Below are 21,884 nucleotides of genomic sequence, written 5' to 3'. Positions count from 1 at the left end.
CCTAAACTTCCATTGACTGTGGCAGGTTGAGCTTTTTTAAGCTACTGCAGGAAGTATTTTGTCCACTGAGCCTTCTTTGTCAGGGAGCTGATTTTAAACACCCACTTAAGATCCTGGCTGATGATGGTGATTGTTTTGATTGAACTAAGGCCCCAGATTAGTCCAATCAGTTATCCTGTCCATTTTCCATCACCTTTAGGACAGCTCCACTCAGAACCATGAGAAACAGGAGTGCTGACTGTATTTTTAAGGTATAATAATTTATTTAGGGTGCTAAATACATTTCCAGACCGTTCAAAGCCAAACATCTGATTTGAAAATATTTGTTCCTTCTCATTCCCAACCTACCACAGGTGAAATAAAGTCAATTGCAGTAAAATTTAACTGCTTTCTTTGTTTGTTAAATCTAGGGTTTTCATACAAGCATGAAAGAGATTTTTTTTTTCCTCTGAAACTTCTCTAGTCTGTATAGAGAGATGTGTCTGCCCATTGCCACTACTTCCTGTCTCTACACCCTGACCCATAGGGGAGCCTCTATGATGGGATTAGCTGACTATATCATAAAGGGCCAAAGCACAAAAAAAGTGCAAGCATACTGTAGGTTTTGAAAAGAACCCACTAAGGTTCTTCCCCATGCTGTCTGGGTAAACAGTAGGAGGGCAAGGAAATGTATTTCTCCTCAGCTAGTGTTATTTATTTCCTTAACAAAGGACATTGGGAGGGTCAGGACTTCCGAACCTATGTGGCAGCTTGTTGAAGCCTGTCCACGAGTTCTCTCTCCCTTTCCTACTGAGAGCAAAATGAGATCAGAGCGCCATACCTCATCCCTGCGAGCTGACAGACACCGTCAACTCTGACATTTTAAAATGATAATCAAGACTTCTGAGCTTGCAGACCTGAATGGTTTGCCATTAGTAGCTATACAAAATTAGCTACACTATTTAAATGCCTTGAAAGCTTTTAGATTCATTTAAAAATAGGAAAATCACAGGAAATATTGTTATAAACATACATGTGAATATTTTGGGAATGATCATGCAACATTTGAAGCTCTCTAGGGGTTGTCTGTCAGTGTGATTTATTACACAGAACAGATTAATTTATTTTACAAAACTTGTTCTAAAAATGGCCTATCATCAAGATGCAGTTCAGCTCCCATGTGTTTCCATTCCATTTAATCTCTGCTGGTACAGCAACATCAAATATTCAGTTGACATGGGAAAAGTTTGGTGTATATGCCTAAATCATACAACAAACAAACAAATCAGGATGGCATGTTATGCTGCATTTCAAGCAATCCTTCCAGACAATAGAACAAGCAAATAACTTTTATTCTTTTTGGCATATTTTCTATAACAGTGGCTTTCAAAAGAAAAAACAAAAGAAAGAAAAAAAATAACAGAGGTCCAAAAGGAAAAACACTATCAAATAAAAACTGTTTTGTATAAGCACAAAAGGCTGCTTGTATTCTAGAAACATTTTAGATAATTCATCATAGTTCCTTATGTTTATTTTTCAGTAAGGTGTAAACTAACCGTTAAGTAAAAGCCACCTCAGTTTGGGCTGATTGGAATCAGAACAAGGCTCCAGTTATTCCCATTCCACTGCAAAGGAAGTCTCGACTGCTATGGGATTCACCTCTACTCAGTGATAGCCTCCCACATAGTCATTGCATTAGTGTGTGAGGTGGGCAACAAACACCCTAACTGCCTGGAACTGATCTGATAAAGAATAAGATCTTCATTATCTTGGACCAACAGCTCCTTAAAGCTCAGAGAGGTGGTTTGAAGTAAGAACACTAATCAAACCCAGTTCTGCACCATATCCCCTCGACACACCAATCCTTTGAGATACAAGCAAGACATGAATCAATACTTCTTTTTCTGTTCCGCTGGCTGTGAACAAAATATTTTCACTAAAGATTTAGTGATGAGATTTTAGTTGCTATGCTAATCTCTCTCCAACAGGTTTTAGCATGAGTATGCTTAGGCCCTGTCATCTTTGTACTTTCATGCAGATTTTTAAAAAATGATTCTTGATGAAACCACTTTGGATAAGAAATCTGCTACAATTACCGTGTACAGGGTGGCAGGCCTGGGGAATGTGTTGGCAACAGGGACAATAAATAAGGGCTTGAAATGTTTTTTAGCGATAGGACATTAGAATCCTCAAGGTAATGATAAAGAATCTGAGAGAAAAAAGGATCTTAGAGATTAAAAAGAGAAAGCTTCAAATAGGCAAGTTAAATCTCAAACATGGAATAAGCCAGCACACTCCATTTTCCTGATCCATTGTTCATTCCCTCTACAAGTCTTTACTCATCTTACGCTCTCTTTTTGGTGTTTAGGCTTGTGTACTCTAGTCGCCTGGGAATGATGGCTTGGGAGGAGGTGTTGACAGAACTCAGTAGCACAGATTAGTGTAGGCTAACACTGGTCTGCTTGACGTTGCCTGACTGTGTGTGTGTGTGTATAGGCTTCATTTGTCCGTTACCGTTTGCTTGTTTACACACGACGAACGACAAGGGACAGAAAGCGAGAGAAGGTGCTTCCTCTATGCCTTGTTTACACAAATCACTTAGACATATTGCTTTTCCAGTTGACTACTCATACTCCTTTGAGCATCACTCCTTTACAGTTCCAACAAACACCACCACATACTACCCACCATGTAACAAAGGGGTATACCACCTGTGATATAGTTTAACGTAAGCGCGAGAGAGAGAGAGGATTTTATTGACTTCCAGTTAAATTTATTACAGAGGACCTGCAAGGTTCCAAGCTCACATTCATTTAAAGCGAAGGAACAGCAAACAGCTTGTGAAAATGCAGGATGTAAGAAGTGTATACCAATAGACGGAGAACAAGTCAGTCACTATAAAAGATGTTATTGCTGGCTACTGCCTCATAATTTCAGCCAGCACCAAAGGCTGGTCGGTTTAAATAAGAACTGTGGGACTTAGCACCAATAAATAGTGTTGCATCCTGGACTTTTTTCAAACCAGATACAGCTACAGCATGCACAAAAATTTCCTAGACTTAAAATCAGACACCAAAGTTATCATTTATATATTACTTATCAATTCATAGTAATTAGCCCAAATCACAAAATATACTGTGTGTGTTAAATAAAACATGGAAGACGTGGAGTGTGAGCAATTCATTATAGAAATTCCATACAGATGTTCTGTTCCTCTAGACTGCTTCAACATTTGGAAGTCCTGTGGGAACGGGCAGTCGCTGATTGAAAAGCTTGATGTTCAAGGCATTTATTGTAGATAAATTAACTCTCCTTATCTGTTCTCTGAAATAATAATGAAGGAGAAATACACTGAGAGAACTGCTAGTATGTAGAAACAGAACTAATCCTCCATTCCACTTTTCACTTATTTAAATACTTCAAATGACAGAGTGGTTTCTAAATTACCCGCTTGGCTTCCGCTTACTTCAGATGGTTTTATGGTGCTTCTGTTTCTTACACACACCGCACAGCCCATAAAAGCACCGACAACTCATAAAATCCACTTTTACCACGAGAAAAGGGCAGGGGACAGAGGGCTGATCGGTTGCTGAAAGCTAATGGGCAGTTAGATGATCGAATGGCAGATTCTCTTTACAAGCTCACTCAAACATGAGGCATATATTTCACTTCACTTTAATGAGTCTAGGAAGAAACAACATGACAATATGAATTTAGATTTATATTCTTCTTATTCTAATGCCAGTGGTTGGCTGTTGTAAGGGGAAGATACTTTACTGTGGACCTCAAACTACTGCAACTTACAGATAACCGTTAAGCCACCATACTGTCTTTAGACTTAGGACATGCTCAAAATTAATCTTAATGTTAAGTTTTTTTTTTTTAACATTTACAATCCAAATGATTTAATTCTTGCCAAGTGTACCAAATGTCCATTAAAATGCAAAAAAGTTATGTTGCTTAGAAAACACCATGATTTTTGGCCACTTCATCAATAATACAAAATGCCTCAAGGATACAAGGAATCACATTTATTATTGCAGAATTCATATGCCAAATAGAAGAGGAATGTTTAGAATTACCTGCATTAACTCATTTGTGTGGAAGTTAAACCTAAATCCAAAGAATCATACAACTGGGTTTAGATGGCACACCTAACCATGTCTCTTTCATATGCACACAAAGACAGTATATATATCATTCAGCTTTCATATTTATCAAAGAAAGCTATGTATAAAAAATGTGACTGACTATAGGCCTGTTAGTAACTGAAAAGTGCAAAGCCACTGTAAATTTAAGCTTCCCGGCATCAGCAAGGGTCATAAACCTGCCGAGCCTGCTTGCCACCTTTACACATACACCCACAAACACCAGCTTTCTCCAAACCAGATGCCGTTGCCAGAAGGCATCCATGATGCTTGCTTTGACCCCTCCTTCCTAAATACTCTCAGGGCCTTGGTTCTGGTGTACTCACAGTATGAACGCACTAATTACAGGCACAAGATAGGCAGATTACAGGGACTACAGCCTTCCTTGCCTAGCATGGGGTAGTGAGTGAGAGGAGAAGGGGGCAGCATCAGGTTGTTAACCATAATGGATGCCACCCATTCTTGCTTGTTATTGTTCTACCAAATCAGTCTTTCTTCTCATCATGTTCCCAAGGTTTTACTAAGTACTCGCCTGCAACCTCCAAAAGAAATTAATTATTGAACCTGTTTTAAATTTGTCAACAGTTGCGTAATGCGAGTAATGCAAACAGATCACCATACAGCTTATTAGGCTAGCTCCTTAATCCATCTATGAAAAGCAATTAAAACACCTAATCATCTTGAACAGCCTTCTTGCAGACAGTGTAATAAAATCAGCTCAGACCTGCCTGTGAACTAAAAAGCACAGGGGAGTGAAACCTTTTGTTCTTTTCGAGAATTGCATTGCATTATAAAATCACAGATGCATTAGTACTTGAGAATCCTCAAAAACAAGCAAAAAGAGCACAGATTTTTAAGAAAAAGTATTGAGCTTAGCTTGTGGAAGGCGCGTGTTGGCTGAGGCCGATCTTACACACTCTGGCCAAGCTCAATGATTTGGAGCCACTGTTGGTGCCAGTACAAATGAGCACAAGTACACGGGAACAAATAAGGCAAATTAATGCAACAAGAAAAAAAAAATCTGGGTTAACATAGCACTTAAATCTACTAAGTTTTTACATTATATTGGGGGGAAAAGTATCTTAACAAGCCTCAGTGAGTGCTCTGAGCAAGTATAAGAACAAGTGTTCCTTTGGGACAGGAAACATTTTACTGGTATTCACGTTTCCTCAAGTAAGACAGTTCTGTAATCAATTCATACTGACCTTTGGTGGACAGCAGACCATGTTACCAATACCAAACAACTTCAAGGTTTGGGTGCACTCAGAGTACATTTGATGCTTAATGACCAATTCCTGGCATAGTTTTATGCAAAGCAATTCAACTTTTTCTCATTAAGCTCATAATAGAAAGCTTACACTTACAAAGCTTCACTTGTAATACCAGATTTAAAAAAGCTTTGCCTTTTCTTTTTTTTTTTTTAAAGAGGACGAGGCAGAATGATTCAGTGTAATTTGCCCTTGAAGTAGTTTTCCAAAATGAAGAGGTCAATAAATCAGGGGTGACGTCGGGTAAATTGTTCAAACAGCTGTTTCAATTGCCAGAGGCTGAAGTTTAATACCTGCCTCAAAACAAACATTGGAATGTAGCGTAGCGAACAGACTATTGTGTACGTATGTCTTTGGGGAAACAGAGGTCTGGAAAAGGAAATGATTTTACTCTGTCTCAATAAAAGAACATTTCCACCACTGGCTCCAGGTAATATGAACTCAAATGATCGGCAGAAAGGACAGTTCATACAAATTATTCGAAAACAGAAACAGTAAAAGCTTTTAGACTTTAAAAAAAAACTTTTAAAATAGAATAAAAAAATAAAACGTGTGGGTTTCTACCCTGAGACAGCAGTGGGGGTGGGGGTCGGGGGCGGGGGTCGATTTTGATTGCTAGCTTTCCTCCCGAAAGAACAGAGGAACAGCCTGTCCAACCTACCAGAAGTAAAAGTTTATTCTCAGGGCAACGTTTGGCTTCCCACTGCAAACCCCAAATATTTCCCATCAATGACAACATTCATAAGAATGAAGAATGCAATTCCCTCAACCTTTTCAGGCAATTCCACATTTTCAAAGTACTGAAAACTGAAACTCGCCGGCACACATATACATACACACACACAAGGTTTGACTGAACCACATCTGCACAAAAGCATCTCTCATAAATGTGCTTAGCTATCTATAAATTGCTAGAAAGCATGATTTCCTCCTTAACAAATCAAATCTCAGCATACCCAACATGGTCTAATGTGTTACAAACATTTTAAAGCATTGTGTAAATATGTTTACAAGGCATACATAAAACCTTAGCCAGACTGAAGCACATCATAGACAATAGATATGAAAATGTCAGGAGACTCACAGTCGTGACAAAGCGGCATTCTTCTGGAACAGTAGCTCTGGCAGCTGGTACAGTTGATTCCTATTTAGACGTCTAACAGGAGCGAAAGGAAAAAGCTACATTAAAGTCACTACAGTAAACAAGAATACAAATGAAGTGAGGATTATCTGATACAAAAATTAAGTGGGATAAAACCTTGCATAATCAATGTATTAAAATATCTCTTTAAATATTAATTTCAATATGTGCGAAACAAAAGTCAGCATTTATTGACTGGCATAATTGGCAAAACTGAAAAAGACAGAGTGGGACTAATTAATAAATGAGACCACAGACTTCAGGTGCTTTTAGCTAAAGGCAAAGGCAATTAAACATATGGGACTGGAAGCTAATGATTTCTGAGGACTATTAGAAAGAGCAGAAGTCTTTTTTGACTTCACATGTTGCACATTAAAGTGAACAGCTGTACAGCTACAGTGCTAGTTTCAATAGTTAACCACATGATATGCAAAGAACAGCAGTGCAGCTGTGATGTGGCTCCTTCGTTTTGACAGTGGCTACATGCTGAAGCCACTATTCCCCCTTTCCTGATGGAGTGGGAGGGGAAGTGGGGGATTTGCAGCTTCTCAAACAAGAGAGACTGGCAAATGTGTTTAGTATCATGTAAGCCAAAGCCTTTTTTCCACACATTCTTGGTCAGGTTCCTGGTTGGCAAGTAAATCTAGCCAGCAACCCCAGATCACTTGTTCGGTTTTGTTTAGCTTCTTGTTGTTTTTCTTTTCTCTAAGAGGTTCTCCTAACAATACAAAGCTTAAAGCTGTTCCCTGCTTTAAGCTTAATATTAGCTAATACTAGGTTCTTAGTTGGCCAATGAAAAAAGACTTCAATCTCAGAACACTTACAGTCTCTCCAGTTCTTTCATATCATCAAAGGCCCCCCGCTCGATGGCTCCAATCTGGTTTTCCATCAGCTGCCTATGGAGAGAGGTCACAGTTGTGATAAAGATGTTTGGCAGAGGTTGGGTGGATTGGGACAGAGAGCTCTTCAGGTAAGATTGGGGCTGATCGACCTGTTTGTGGAAGGAAATTAGAATGTGGTGGAATCTTGGCAAATAAGAGGGAATTTGAGTGAGTCTAGCCAGGACAGTGGGTAGGGAAAGGTGCATGGGAGGGCTGGGAGACTGTGGTGGCAGTGTCTGGTCAGTATACATTGGCTAGTGTGGTCTGGGATGGTGGTGGGGCATAAACCGAAGAGGCTTGCAGCTCTGGGATGTGTAGGCCACCGGCAAGTCTGTGGCAAGGTGCTCCAAAATGAAGCTACTTATTCAAGACAGGCCGGGTAAGCCCTTAGAACCACAGACTTCAGACTGACCACAGAGACTGCAAAAACACTTGCATGTAAATGATTTATATATAAAAAAAGTGCAATGAAGCACCTTGGAAGACAGGCCTCGAGGAAACAAAGATCATTGAAACAAAGAGTTATTCTTTAAAATTAGCTATTATAAAAACAGCCATCTCCCAGAGAACATGGAATGAGAGCTAACAGTGATTTTTATTTCCCTAGGTCGAAGCATATTTGCAGGACACAGATCACAGAAAAAATAATGTCATTATGATAATAACATTATTGTGAAATTATAATAATAACAATGTTATTTTTCCATTTAAAATTTTACCATCTAACAAAGCAAAATACAAAAGGAAACAAGCCAGCATTCTGTTGTGACTGTTCTGTATGAATCATTAATTAGAAAAAAATAAATATCTTCTCAGACTGTAAAGGTGCCAGCCATGGTTTTAAGATGTAGTCAACCATCCTTCGTTTTCTCAATGTATGAGAGAAGCTTGAGACTGTAAGTGTAAACCGTTTTTCCTGTAAGCGCCGTCTTCGCCAAGGGCAAAGGTTCATGCCCCCGTTTTCACAGCGAGGCAGCTAAGTCCCAGGAGTCAGAAATGTGAGAGTACCCCCCATGCTTCTGCCTCAATGTTAATCATGTTAACAACCCACCTGGAACTACAGTGGCCGTAGGGAGACCTTGGAGCTCCTGGGGGACTTTGGTGTGTGTGTGTGTGTGTGTGTGTCTATATATTGGGTGAGGGGGAGCTGGGGAGTTGATGAGTGGTTGGATGGTTGGGGGATGTTAACAGGGAGATACTTGTTTCTGTCCAAGAAAATGACACAATTTCTTTTCCTAAAAGGTAGTATTGGGTTATAGACTTTAAAATACATAAAGTACATTGAGTTTTGTAATAGCTAAATCCGAAGTAATAAAAAAACATTAAATATAATAATTTGTAAATTGTTTTATTTTATAGTAAAACTTTTCACTTTTTCAATGAAAGGTATACCAGACATTAGCACATTAGGAGAGACTTACAGGACACGAAGGTATTTGAGTCCACTAAAATCATTCTTATTGATGCGAGTGAAGTTATTTCCATTCAGCTCTCTGCAAGAGAAAAGAAAAAAAGAATTAAATATTAATGAATTCCTCCTCCTTCGGGACATTTCCATTTAAGTTGGCGAACATTATGGGATCAGTAAACTGAGATATGCCACTTGTGACCAAGACAGTGTTACATGAGAAACAAATATTTCTCAAGCCTATTAAGCATTTATGCAATGAGACGAGCCTCTATATCCTTAAAATAGTTTGGCCTGCAGTGTAAGGTTTAGTCTAAATCCATAATAAAGAAATCTAAAAATAAATAATCAAATCTAAGTAACATCTCTATATCGCTGTGTATGTCCCCTGAGAGTTAGTAGATTTAGTACTTTAAATAAAATCTATTTTTGTAAATGCTTAGGCAAAAAGAATGTTCCTTCAAATAAGGAATGTATTGTAAGAAAGAATGAATCTCCAGAAAAATGATATACATTCACCTATGTCTAACATAATAACAATAAATTATTTATAAATGAACTGAAAATCTATGAAAATCCATCACTGTGTTTGTTACAATCTTGTGTTCTTACCCTGATAGTAAAATAAATTTAAACTGCAACCAACTTATTTGTCTTCACATATATTGTATTCCATTACCATTTATAAAAAGATGACTTCTGCATCGAATATTTCACAACTCATACTGCATTTTACAAAAGCAAACAATAAAATGTAATGTTTTTTGTTTAGTTTTTTTCAGAAATTTAGCCATAAGCCATTTAAATAATTTTTGTACTGGCTTTTTCCCTACACCGTGTCAGTGAAGCTAACAGCTAAGTCAGATAGCTCCTTGTGCTAAGTTTTGTCAAATACCTTAAAACAAAATAAGCTGTATAAAGCTAATATCAGCTAAGGAAGTCACTCACAGCTGTCCATTAAAGCAGTTTATTGAAGAATGACTTTAATGACAGACCTACCTGGCATGAGGTCAGAGACTCCAAAAACAAAAAGGGTTCAATAACAGGAATATTGTCTATTGAACATACACTTTAAAGGGTGTGTCACCCAAAATGAAACTTGGTGAATTGCAGATGCATTCATGTGATTAGTTTAATCTAATGATTAAGCTGTTCATAATTTTTCCTCATAAAAATATATCATTATATTAATGAATATATATTATTTTACTGTTCAAATCACTGCGCTTGCTTTTATTACAGGGAACTCTGTTTGACCAAACTTGTTATTCTTTCCCAATGCATGACAAAAGAAGGGAAACTGCTCCTCTGTAGTGCATCAGTGAACAGTGACCTTTCAACTTTTGACACTCCTAAACGTGGGACTTTTAGACAGCTGTGGGATTTGGCTCTAAGCCTCTGCACTCTGTGCGCCAGGTATAAACATACATGGCTCTGTTATTATGCCATGATGATATCTGGGTAAATTTTACTTAATCCTGTAGAAGTCCAGCCACCACCCTATAAATGGGCAAAACACACTTGCATGCAGACACAAAAAGAGTCATCTTTTTTCACGGACCCAAAATTGACTTCTCTTGGTCCATTATAATGACCACTCTTGGGACATAGCTAAAGGGAGAGAACCAGAGAGCGAGAGGTCATTACAGACAGATGGTCTGTGTACACAGGTGCATGGATAGAGGGAAATAAATAATGGAGTGGGATTCATTAGCTGCAGCCTGATATACACATATGCTGTTTATTTCTGGGCACTTAATCCAGCTTTTCTCATAGCTTCTCAAGTATAAATCTACTGGGTGGCCCCCTGTACCGGAACTCAGGGGACTGAAGGCCTTGTAGAAGAGAGCGGAAACTTAGCAAAACACAACCAGTCACCCTTAATCATGCTAACTGTGTTCACCATCTGCCTGCAAATTAAATGTTACATGCCGTCTAGTAAAGTGACAAAAGGCTTGAACTGGTGCAAATCTACACACAGAAATGTCCTCATTAAATCCCCAAAGAAAGGCTTAATTCAGCTGGAAGCAGACTATGCAGATTTGTAAAGATCTTGTAGTCCTTGTGTTACGGAATCTGCAAGACAGCTGTTTCTTTCTATTCAATTGAGTGCTCTTTTTACAAAAAATATATATTTTTTTAAATATCCCTTTCTGTAATTGGTTTTAAACCTGAAGTTGGTGGGGTAGAAAATACTGCAAAAAGACAGCGGTAGAAATGCCAGCATTGTCAGCAGGACTGTCTCCGCAGGAATTTTTGGTTGTCAAAATGAGGCAGTGATAATTTGGCAATGTTACGAATGTTGGGTTGGTTTTTGAAGAATTACTTTAATATAAGCACATTGGTCCAAAATGATATTAATAAAACAAATTAACCCAATATAGTTTTGCAAATATGACTTTAAAATTAATTAATTATAAATATATTAATAGCATTTATGCATGTCTCTCAACTGATGTATATATTTGAAAAAGTCATATTGTAGCTAGTAGTTAGTTTTTTCTTTCTCTTACTGTAATTAAGGCTGGCCTAAGAAAAACTCATCCCTGGTCTTGACAGTGAGAGCACTATTTGCTAGTTATTGGTCGACAGAGGAACCTACTCTTAGGTTAAGAACATATACATGTATTGCTTTGTCAAATGACAATCACTATAAAATAAATCTTCAAAGCCAAACAAATATTAGGCAACTGTAATTTTATCAAACCATGAAATTAGGAATCAGATAAAAAATAAAAAATAAAAATTAAAAACATTACTGTCTGAGATTCATTCTGAGATCCAAACTGGACATGAGCACCATATTCCTGTATAACACTCTAGATGCAGTGTATGTGTGGGACATGCCGAAATTAAGAGCAACTTTGTTCACTTTTTGTTTCAACATTCTTTTATTCAAAATTATCCCAAGTAATCAGTCATTCAAAATTTCCAAAACAACGAGGTCACAACCAAATTATAAAATGTATGACAACGTCACCAGTGTTAGGGCTTCTGCTGGAGTTTTCTTAATCTTGCTTGCACAGCTATTAATATTGTTTGTACCTGCCCACACTATTCTGATCTAATTATTTGGGTCGATTTCACAAAATAAAGCGTAAACAAACTCGTAGCCTAATTTAAACCACTGAAATTAAATCCACTGTAATTACTAGGGATGCTTTAAGTGCATGTTTCTTTGTTTTTCTTCCTCCTTGTCTCCTCATAAATGTATAGTACCACCCTCCCACAGCTTCTTTTTCTTCCAGTCCTGTTGCGCACTACTCATATTACCCATGCTAGTTGCCATTATTTTATTATTCTATTTTACACAAATCCTTCCCACTGTCCAAAGACAAGCAGATTAGGTTAATTGGTGTTCCCAAATTGCCTGTATTGTGGGCCAGTATGCCCAGAGTCTTCGGGGATGATTGGCTCCAGGCTATTGTATTACATGTATACTGTATATTACCTACAGTATACTGTATCTCCCAAGGTACTAGAGTTGTGCATAGTGGGGACAACCTCTTAATCTCTAGTCTTATTACACAGCTGTGTCTTAAGGGTTGATATTAGTTATACTTATGTTATAAGCTATACTGTGAGGTATTTTCAGTAACAGTGAAACTACTTTAAAAAAAAGGTCCTAAAGAGTTAAGGGGTTAATGTCTGAACACACTAGATGAAGAGAAAATGAACTTCCTACCTCTGAAACATTGCTATTGCTGGGTCACTGAAAAATCATCCAAACAGGATCTTATTCACTAGGCCTACCAGACACTTACACAAAAATTCTGCCATTTCCCCCAACTTCATGGAGGAACTCCCAGTATAGAGGTGCAAGAGCCAAAAGAGTGCCATTGCCCATTTCCTGTCATCTCATCACAGCTCAAAAGAGAGCTGGGGACCTGGATGTTTCATGTTTCCTGAAAGGCCTGATTTCTCAATAATTCAAAGGGCTATAAAGAAGTCCAATGAAAAAAGGCAGTATGTTTATTTCTGCCATCTGTTAAAAAAAAATCCCGCTGCGACAAGGAGAGCTGTATAACATGAAATAGAATCTGCGGCAGAGAGATGGAAATGCTAATCCAATGCACATACTCAGTGAATCTCTCTCTCTCTCTCTCTCTCTCTCTCTCTCACACACACACACATACACACACAGCATTCCAAATCATATATATAAATATGATATATATATATATATATATATATATATATATGATACAAGCTGGGGAAACAAATCTTGCTTGGGAATTCTCAGAAGGAAATAAAAGCCCCATTTCCAACACATTCATTGGCAGAAGGTGAGGAAACCAAGGAAGATCTTGGGTCAGCGAAACTGTGCAGACAGTGCACCTTGCTGGGCCAACAAGCTGCTGACCATCACATCACACTCTAGCAGACTGGTTTATGCTGTTACGGTTGGCATTGTTACTTAAAATTTACAGATCTCTGGCAAAAAGTGCTCCAACGTTCTGCTCTACTTCTGTGCCCTCCTCAGCTATTTAAAATACTATATGCGTCCGGAGCATTGATTTACCCCAAACATTTCACTCGCTCTTTTTTTTTAATAATATTACCGAATGTCAGCACAAGCTGGGATCGTATATTGCTGTTATGATTTATTTGCTAGCACTGAGAAGTTAATACAGTGCGTTTAAGTTCTTGCATGCCCTGCTCCCCTGACAGATGGAGATGCCAGCTAGAAGATGTTAAGCCAGACGCTGAGCACATTCTAAAGTAAATTGGGGAAAGATTGTAGCATCTATGAACTCACCAAAGTACAGATTTCTTCTCGCATAATGCCATATAAAACAGAAGAGGAACGAGATAGAGAGGGGGGTAGAGAAGATCCAGTGAGCAAGAACAGACTAGGGACTAACACTGGCTCATTGACATTGACCTACATAGCAGACCACTAAACGGCTGTCTATACATACAGCTCTGTCTTGCAAAAGAGAGACAAACCAGACCAGGGCAAAAATAACTACCGAGTGATAATGTTTGTATAGTTAATCTAACAGACCTAAACAGATCATCAGTTCTTCGTTTGTATCTCGTTCTCTGCTTTTGCAAAGGTTTCATTTGTTCGGTCATGCTCACTGCAAGATGGAGAGATGAAATAACTTGATATGCTGGGTGGAAGTTGCTGGCAGGAACACCTTCATAATACAATACCTTTTTATGTAAACTGCTGACTAAACAGAACTACGCTTTACTGTGTCTAACACTATCTTTTTACATCAAATATAAATCTTTGTACAAAAAATATTAAAATGTTTTAACATTGACAGCTCACATTTTCACTGAAATTTGAATACTTGAAACAGAAAATAATAGAAAATCCATGCATCACTGTGCGATGAAGAAAAATTTAACTCTATAAACATTTAATTTATTTCAGTGAAATATTTATGTGTTTAGAGATTCTGGTTACAGACTTCAGTGTGGCTCTGAGATGAACTGGGCTAACAGTTTATGATATGATGGTGTTGACAGCTGTTTTAGCAGGAAAGTCGAAACTTTGAAATCGATCTGTTTGAGCAGAGTATACCGACGAGACAGATTAAAGGACTACATCACTGCTGTATCACAATCCTTGTAGGTTAAGCAAGGGCTAAATTCTATTGGCACTAATATCAGCAGGATACAAACAGCTTAAACAGTAATGTAAAAACGGATAAACAATGTCAATGAAATTAAAATTTATATTAGGATATAAAACATGGTAATATACAAATTAATTTGCAATCTCTTCATGTTTTTAAAAAGAAATGTTACTTTATAGTAAAAAATTACTAAATTTTATTAAGTAATTAATTTAATTCTTATTTTTAAAAATGAAAATAGGAAACATTACAATAAATTTGAGAAAGTGATAGGCCTTTTTTTTCTTTATACAAGCTGCTTTAATCATTTGCTTTCACCAGCCATTATTAGTATCCTGACAAGACCCTGGGGCAAAAAGAACCTGGTAAAAAGTGGCATGAGGTAATCGGTCATGTTGACACTGACCTGCAAATGGCTTGTTTAAATTACCCCAGGAGTAAATCAATTGCAGACTCAATCTGTACCCATACACCCAGATGGGAATTGAGACTATTGCCAAGTTAGTCTAGACAATGGAATTGCTAGAGTCATGTTGCAAACCATTGGATTGACCCTCCCTTTTTATAGCAGGACTATCAGAACCCACACTCAGCCACGTGTGAAATGAACCTGACATTCGAGGAGTCACAGATTCACTGCAAATGATGACAGTAAAGAATGGGGGCTGGGATACAGCATGCTTAAAATGTGCAAGAATCCACTTCTACTATCTCCCAAGAACAATACATACAATAATCCAGAGTGGTGCAGCAGATAGCACTGCCTCCTTACAGTTGCAGGGTCCATGGGTTGACACTAACCTCAAATTCTGTTCTTACATCTGGGGGAAGTTTCATGTTTCCTTCCACTCAACCCCCCCCCCCAAAAAAACATGTAGATGGGTACTCTAATTGGTACACGAATTGCTCCTTGGTGTAAATAAAAATAATACCTACTGTATATCTATACATGATGCCCCATGATGCCTGTATCCCCATCATATACTTATACTATCAGGATCTTCCCCATGAATATTAGTGCCTTCGGGGAATGGTTATGTACCCTTCATCATAAATAGTAAATTCCAAGCAAGACCAAGGCACCAATACAGTATGCCACTTCACTTTACCACAACACCTGGGGACAATTTAGAGTAGCCATTGCACCTACCTATATAAATAGTGGTAAGAAAATAGAGAACCTGAAGAAACCAGGCAGACACAAAGAGAACATAGAAAATACCACATTGCATGCATTGAGGTAGCAACTCTACCGACTATGCTGAGAATTCACCCATGTTGAACTTAGATGTGTCCAAAATTCTTTGGTCATGTAAACCATTACCAATAAAGGTTTTCATACAAGAAAAGCTCACGTACACAGAGTAATATCTGTTGGGGGGCCATGGACAGTTTGGGGATGTTTTGCAGCTAGTTGGGCAGTTGTAGCAACTCGATGGTTAAGACTTTGAGGTATTGCTTAAACTATTGTAGTTTAAGTCCCAGCACCAACTAACTGCTTTTATTGGGCCCTTGAGCAAAACAATTTTAGCCCCAAATCTATTTGCTTAAACCAAAACATATAGAGCAATAGAGTGAATGTCTATTAATTTAATATCATACCAGTTATAAATCTTAAAAGGATCTAAAAATGTTCTACATGCAGGACTGGATAAAAATGTCTAACCATGTTAATTGTTGTAAAACCAGCATCCCTGTACATTTCGCCTTGAAATATTAATCAAAGCAGTTTTTATAAATATATTTTTTTTATTATTGAAGTGTGCTAATGATTCTGGAGTTGACTGTACCATTGTGTAGGACTTTGAAAGTAAACCTCATTTAAATGGGGCACTTAACAGCACAAAAGTCAGCGGCTGCCTGTAAATCAAACATCTGTGTCTGTAACTGAATATGCCAAACTGTTCAACTAGAAACTGGAAACAAGTTGTACTTTAGGGACGTTAAGCGTTTGAGCACACTGAGATGGAGAACACACAGGCTTTCATTCCCCGTGAGCAAATACAGGGTTTACGCTTGCGCTCACAACAGTTTAATAGACCAAATACCTATTTCTACATATTCCATTAAGAAAGTAACTAACAGTGTGTGCAGTATATTTTCACATGTGCTCTGACACTCTGTTGTCCCATATTACTTTCACCGCACTCTTTACAACATTCCCATGAACTCCGAATAAAGATTGTATCTCATGTAGATTAAACGACCACAAAAACTGAGCTGACACCATGTCCTGTTCACGTTTCAGGATAAAAGCTTTATTGTCACTGAGATTACGTCCCAATTAATCTTTAATCCCTACTCCGCAAACCCCATTATGCTAACGTTAACAAAAATATAATAGTTCCATCTTGCGATAAAGATTTACTTTAAGGAATGATGCAGTAGTATGCAGCAGAGGCTGGGATGCTGAGAATGTGTCTGCTCTACACAACCTTTAATTTAGCACCATACTCATCAACATTGGCATTCCTTAAATAACCCTCATTCCTAAAGCTTAACCATCTGGGAAAAATAAGAAGAAAAAAAACAAATGATACACAGTCACTCTGATATGCCAAAATGTATGGAACCCTTGAGCAAGGGGAAATCTTTTCTCTACAGTATATCTGGATTAGCCCTGCCCTGATGGAGTTAAATTGTGGCTCTTTAAGTAGATAAGGCTTTCTTTACAGATCTGTCCGCTGATATGATCTGCATCATCATCTGGCAGCTGTTACAAAAGTTGCACTAGGGTTCCTCTGGGGTTCCTTGGGTGGTTAATGGCTCTGGCTTCCTATAGAGCTTATAATTGGAAACTTTTCGACTGCATACCTTTGTGAAAACTAAAGAAACCTTTAGAGTAGCCACTATTATAAAAATGTTCCTGTATAGCGCATTAAAGAATTAGTTTGTTTCTATAACAAGGTTCTAGTTAGAAACTTTTCAGCACTATACTCCACCTTTAAGTGATATGTGATGCATCACCGTGATACCACTATAAAGCCCTAATAGTCTGTGTCTCAAAGATACAGTATGTGACACAAGCAGTCATGGGTGGTTAATAAGAAGCCTTCAAGATCTAGTCAAGCTTTCTATCTTTTTGAAAACTCTTGAACTAGAGCTCAAGTTTGCAACTCATCTCTTCAAACAAAGGTTTCACTCCCTGTCTCTCTCTCTCTTCATGCAGTTTAAACTGCCTCTTCATGCAGTATCCGTACTCAGACCCCAAATCCCTCACGATGGTTGAATCAATAAACAATTGGGGGGAAAAATAAAGGCAAGAAAGGACACTTGAATACTTGAGCCATCTCACTACAAAGAGAATCCCAAATCAGACATTGCGCTCTCGCCACCATCGAGCACGTTTGATCTTGGCAGTGCAGCATTGCGAATGTACATAAATAGATGCATTAGCACAGATAAAAGACGATAGGGTACATCTGTCTTTTTTTCCTTACAATACAGTTAGAAATACATGTGCGTTCTGTCAGGTTAAAGAGGAAGAAGAATGCTACGTAAAGCAGGATACGCTATTCTGTTACCTCTTGTTATTTTTTAATGCAGCCATGATGTACCATATTCAAGCTTTCATTTTTTCTTATCTCACATCTTTGGGAGCGCCTTGTGCATGTGTAGCTGGTGTGCTCATTGTCTAGTATATTTAGCAAGAGTCGATTAAAGGGAAGTCTCGTATGGGGGTGCGAGTTTGGCACATGTGGCTGCAGTCGTTAAGGAGCGCAAGCGGAAAGGTCAGGACAATCGAAATGCTTTCTGACGAGTGCAGATGGGATTCTACATCCAAGCACAAATTACCCCCTCCTCCCAAACGCAACAACATACACTACACATGCATTTGCGAAACCTTGTCAGCATGAATAACCCAGCTTCTGCTTGCAAAGATGTTTTTTGAGTGGATGTCTAAAACAATTGAGCCTAGCGGAGCCGCTCTGTCCTGACTCAGAAATCCTTCCAAACCCCCATCACTCGAATTTCTTCTTCAGTTACAATTTAACAAGGGACTACTCAAAAAAACAAAAAAAAACAAAGAAGTGATAGCAAATTACACTTAAATTTGGAATGTGTTAAAGAATGTATATTTAGACAATTGCAGTATAAAAAAAATGGCTTAATATTTCCTCAAATATGCTTGGGTGCTTATTGTTACTTACAAAACAAATAGAAGCACAGTTAGACATCTCAGAAGCCCACAATCTTTAATTATTTTGTTCAACTTTTATCATCTGAGTTTTTGTCAGGATTTCCATGTGATAGAAAAAAAATGTAAGAAAAAATGCCACAGGGGGGAAAAAAACAAACAGAAGCAATTAGGGCAGAACGTGAAGTATTGTCGATTTGTCTTAAGAGTCAGAGGAAAAATCACCAGGGACTTGTGTGTGGTTTATTTGACTTGAGCAATCACCTTGAAAAATGACCATTATACAATGGGGCCATTAGGATGGAAAGATTTCTTACGTTAAATAATCCATCCACGCATTAGAAGCACATCATTTTCTCATGATTTACTAGTGTTAAAAAAAAAAGATCTATAAGAAGAAATATAGATATTTCAAGTAAGATTTTGTTCAATTTGTTACAATCCACTGTCAAAGAAAAAGACTGACAAACACACACTTTTCCTGCCATGTATAATTTATCAGAGATATCCTAAACCCGAAACCGCGTACAATCAATTTCTCCTTTCCAGTCCTCGGGAAATTAATTACAACATGAATATTTCAGTGTTAGAAAAAGATCGTAAGGAGAGAGGGGGGGTTGGCGGCGATGGGAGGCTGATATGCAGAGTGAGCAGCTTATTACTTTCATTCTTCTGCAAAACCAGCTGCTGATGAGACACTCTCATTAGCCGCTCTCACTTAAGCACCATTTTTGCTGATTTCCTGATTATTATTATTATTTTTTTTTTACATAATTTCACATTTACAGTAGACCACGGAGCTGAGTCTTGAGAAGAGAGAAGAGATTTTTTTTTTCAATTCTAAATTATTTTTAAAAATCCTAATATTGGTCATAGTAAGCCCTAACATTTAAATATGGAAGCAGCACAAATATTTACTATAGATGAAATAAATAGATAGATAGATAGATAGATAGATAGATAGATAGATAGATAGATAGATTATTGATCCCTTAGAAATTTTCCAACTTTAATTACATTTAATGGAAGTTTGACAATTAATGTGTTAAAAAAACTTGAAAACTTTGAGGCAAATGAATTACAGGATTTTGTTTAACTTGGTAAAATTGAAAAACAGAATATACTAAATAAATGAATAAATAAATACATAGCAATCTAAGTAGAACTATTTTGAAGACAGCACATGGCAATGACAGAACTCACACTACTACCAGCAGCAGCATGCATACACATACACACATACACACACACACACAAGTCAGTATGTAAATTACAGACGCATTTGCTTACATACGTTTATTCTCTTTCTTTATACCTGTACCCTTTTACATCTGCCCTGAAGAATATTACTCAAGATTCTGTCTATCCTAAAACTTCTACTACCGGAGAAAAGGATGTGCTTGAGGGTCTACTTACAGTCGCTCCGTGTTCCTTGGGATGTTCCTGGGAATACTCTTGAGCCCCAGGTTGTGGCAGTCCACGGTGGTGCCGCTGCAGGTGCACAGAGCTGGGCACGCGGTGGCACGGTGGGCAAACAGTGCGCCACACAGGAGCAGTGCCCACTTCCATGTCCTACAGCCTCTCATGGGCATGACTGATCCACAGCTCCGTAAACTCCTTCGACTGCCTTTCCTTAAAAGGTTTGTTTTGTTTTATCCCCCGTTTACAAAGCCTCTGCTTCTGCAGAAGTCCTTGTGCTGGAAGCCCAGCAACACAACGTGTGGGAGAAAGACTACGTGTGGAGGATGAAAAAAGGTATAAAAGGTAACCAGGCTGTTTTATGCTCAGAGGAGAGAAGAAACTGCTACTTTGGGTCAGATTAGTCCTGTTTTGATTGTTCTTGTGGTGGTGGGGGGGGAGACAAAAAAAAAAAAAAAAAAAAGAAGCTCGTCCTCTTCTGTCGTGCTTGACTTCCTAAAGAAAACTCTCTCTCTCTGTCTCTGTCTCCCTCGCTGTGCTCAGCGTCTACGTCTGCTTCCCTCCCACTCCTGCGCTCCTCTGGCTGCCTACACAGAGGGGAACAGAGGAACACCAAAGAGGAAAAAAAAAAGCACTCTCTCACTCTCTCTCTCTCTTTTACACACACACAGCAGTCATCCATCACAAAGATCTACAAATAGCAGCTCCCAAGCTCCTCCCATATCCCCTCCCCTTCGTCCAGTGTTCCTTCCCCCAATCCTAAACACACCACTCTCACCCCCTGCAATCTCTCAGGCGTCCCAGTGCAGCTCTGGGCATCCATGCATACACGTGTGAGTGTGTACGGTTCATAACATCCTCTGTCCCAAAGCACTGACCTTACATCGAGGTACATCGGTCATTTTCATGCATAAACTCTCTCGAGAACACTTTACAGATAGAGACATCGAGCTTCCACAGGTATGATTTTAGTCTAGTGTGTGTGGCTAAGATAAAAATGGTATAAATGCATTTCTACTTGCTTATATTTATACATAATAGAGAGGACAGAAAACAAAAGCTTTGGCGATAAAATGTAGATTAGTGCAATTTTAACATTTGAAACCCAACAGCAATAGACTTGTAAACAATTCTGAAGTTGTGGCACTTTCTGAAAGTCTAAGCTGACATTATGAATGCACTAACTTTTTTTTATTTTTATTATTATTGAGGTTAGTAATAAAACTCATTAAATTCACATGATCAGTCAAATGGGCCACTCAGTTTTTGTAATAGTGGGTTATGATTTCTATGAAAAAACCTAAAACAAAGAAAAACCATCAAACGATAGGATCCTATTAGTTATCACTCATTGCACAATAGTAACCTGAGGTGTTCTAAGCAAAGGAACAGACAGTGACAGATTGCTGTTTTACTCTTTTAAGGAAACTTTTTCCCTCTCCTTTTTTGTTGGGTACTGCATTAATGTTCCTTTAATATATGTCACCAAGAGCTTTTCCTCCTTTCATCAGCAGTATCCAAATATCCAGTAACCGAAAGAAAGTTCACCACATTGTTCATATAATCTGAAAAGATGAACAGATCAGCCAGAAGGATAGAAAAAAGAATCCATGATAGCCTTAACAGACCTGCCAGAGAGAGGCGCTTAGCCGTGACAGCTCTCTGGTGTGGAGCTTGATGAGAAAGACGAGAAAGAGCAAATATCTCGGACACCGCACATTAATCAAAAGAGTAGAGGGAAGTTCCTTTCAGTTCTCCGTGTAGACCGTAAGTTCCAGGGCACTCTTCAGGTGGAGGATTATTACTTTTATTGGGCTGATTTGCTGAACAGGGAGGCGTTGAAAATAGCTGGCGTCTGATTGCTTTAATCAGGTGTGATCATTGATTTTTCAAGATACTGTATATCTAAAT

The 21,884-nt window shown here is 38.3% G+C and overlaps 1 protein-coding gene across 4 annotated transcripts in view; it reads right to left on the bottom strand.

The window, feature by feature from the left end:
* Positions 1-20,678, bottom strand: part of slit1a (slit homolog 1a (Drosophila)) — an 87,461-nt gene extending 66,783 nt beyond the window's left edge. For all 4 annotated transcript variants that reach the window (XM_053479996.1, XM_053479998.1, XM_053479997.1 and 1 more), the window contains exons 1-4: positions 19,971-20,678; positions 8,839-8,910; positions 7,361-7,432; positions 6,480-6,551 (exon numbers count right to left, since the gene is read on the bottom strand). In XM_053479996.1, the coding sequence (XP_053335971.1) occupies positions 6,480-6,551; positions 7,361-7,432; positions 8,839-8,910; positions 19,971-20,146 (392 nt within the window). In that variant the 5' untranslated portion in view covers positions 20,147-20,678. The remainder of the gene's footprint in view (positions 1-6,479; positions 6,552-7,360; positions 7,433-8,838; positions 8,911-19,970) is intronic.
* Between the last annotated feature and the right edge of the window lie 1,206 nt (positions 20,679-21,884).

The sequence above is a fragment of the Clarias gariepinus genome, chromosome 20 (genome assembly GCF_024256425.1).
Source record: "Clarias gariepinus isolate MV-2021 ecotype Netherlands chromosome 20, CGAR_prim_01v2, whole genome shotgun sequence".
NCBI lineage: Eukaryota > Metazoa > Chordata > Actinopteri > Siluriformes > Clariidae > Clarias > Clarias gariepinus.
This window is presented reverse-complemented; position numbering and strand designations above follow the sequence as displayed.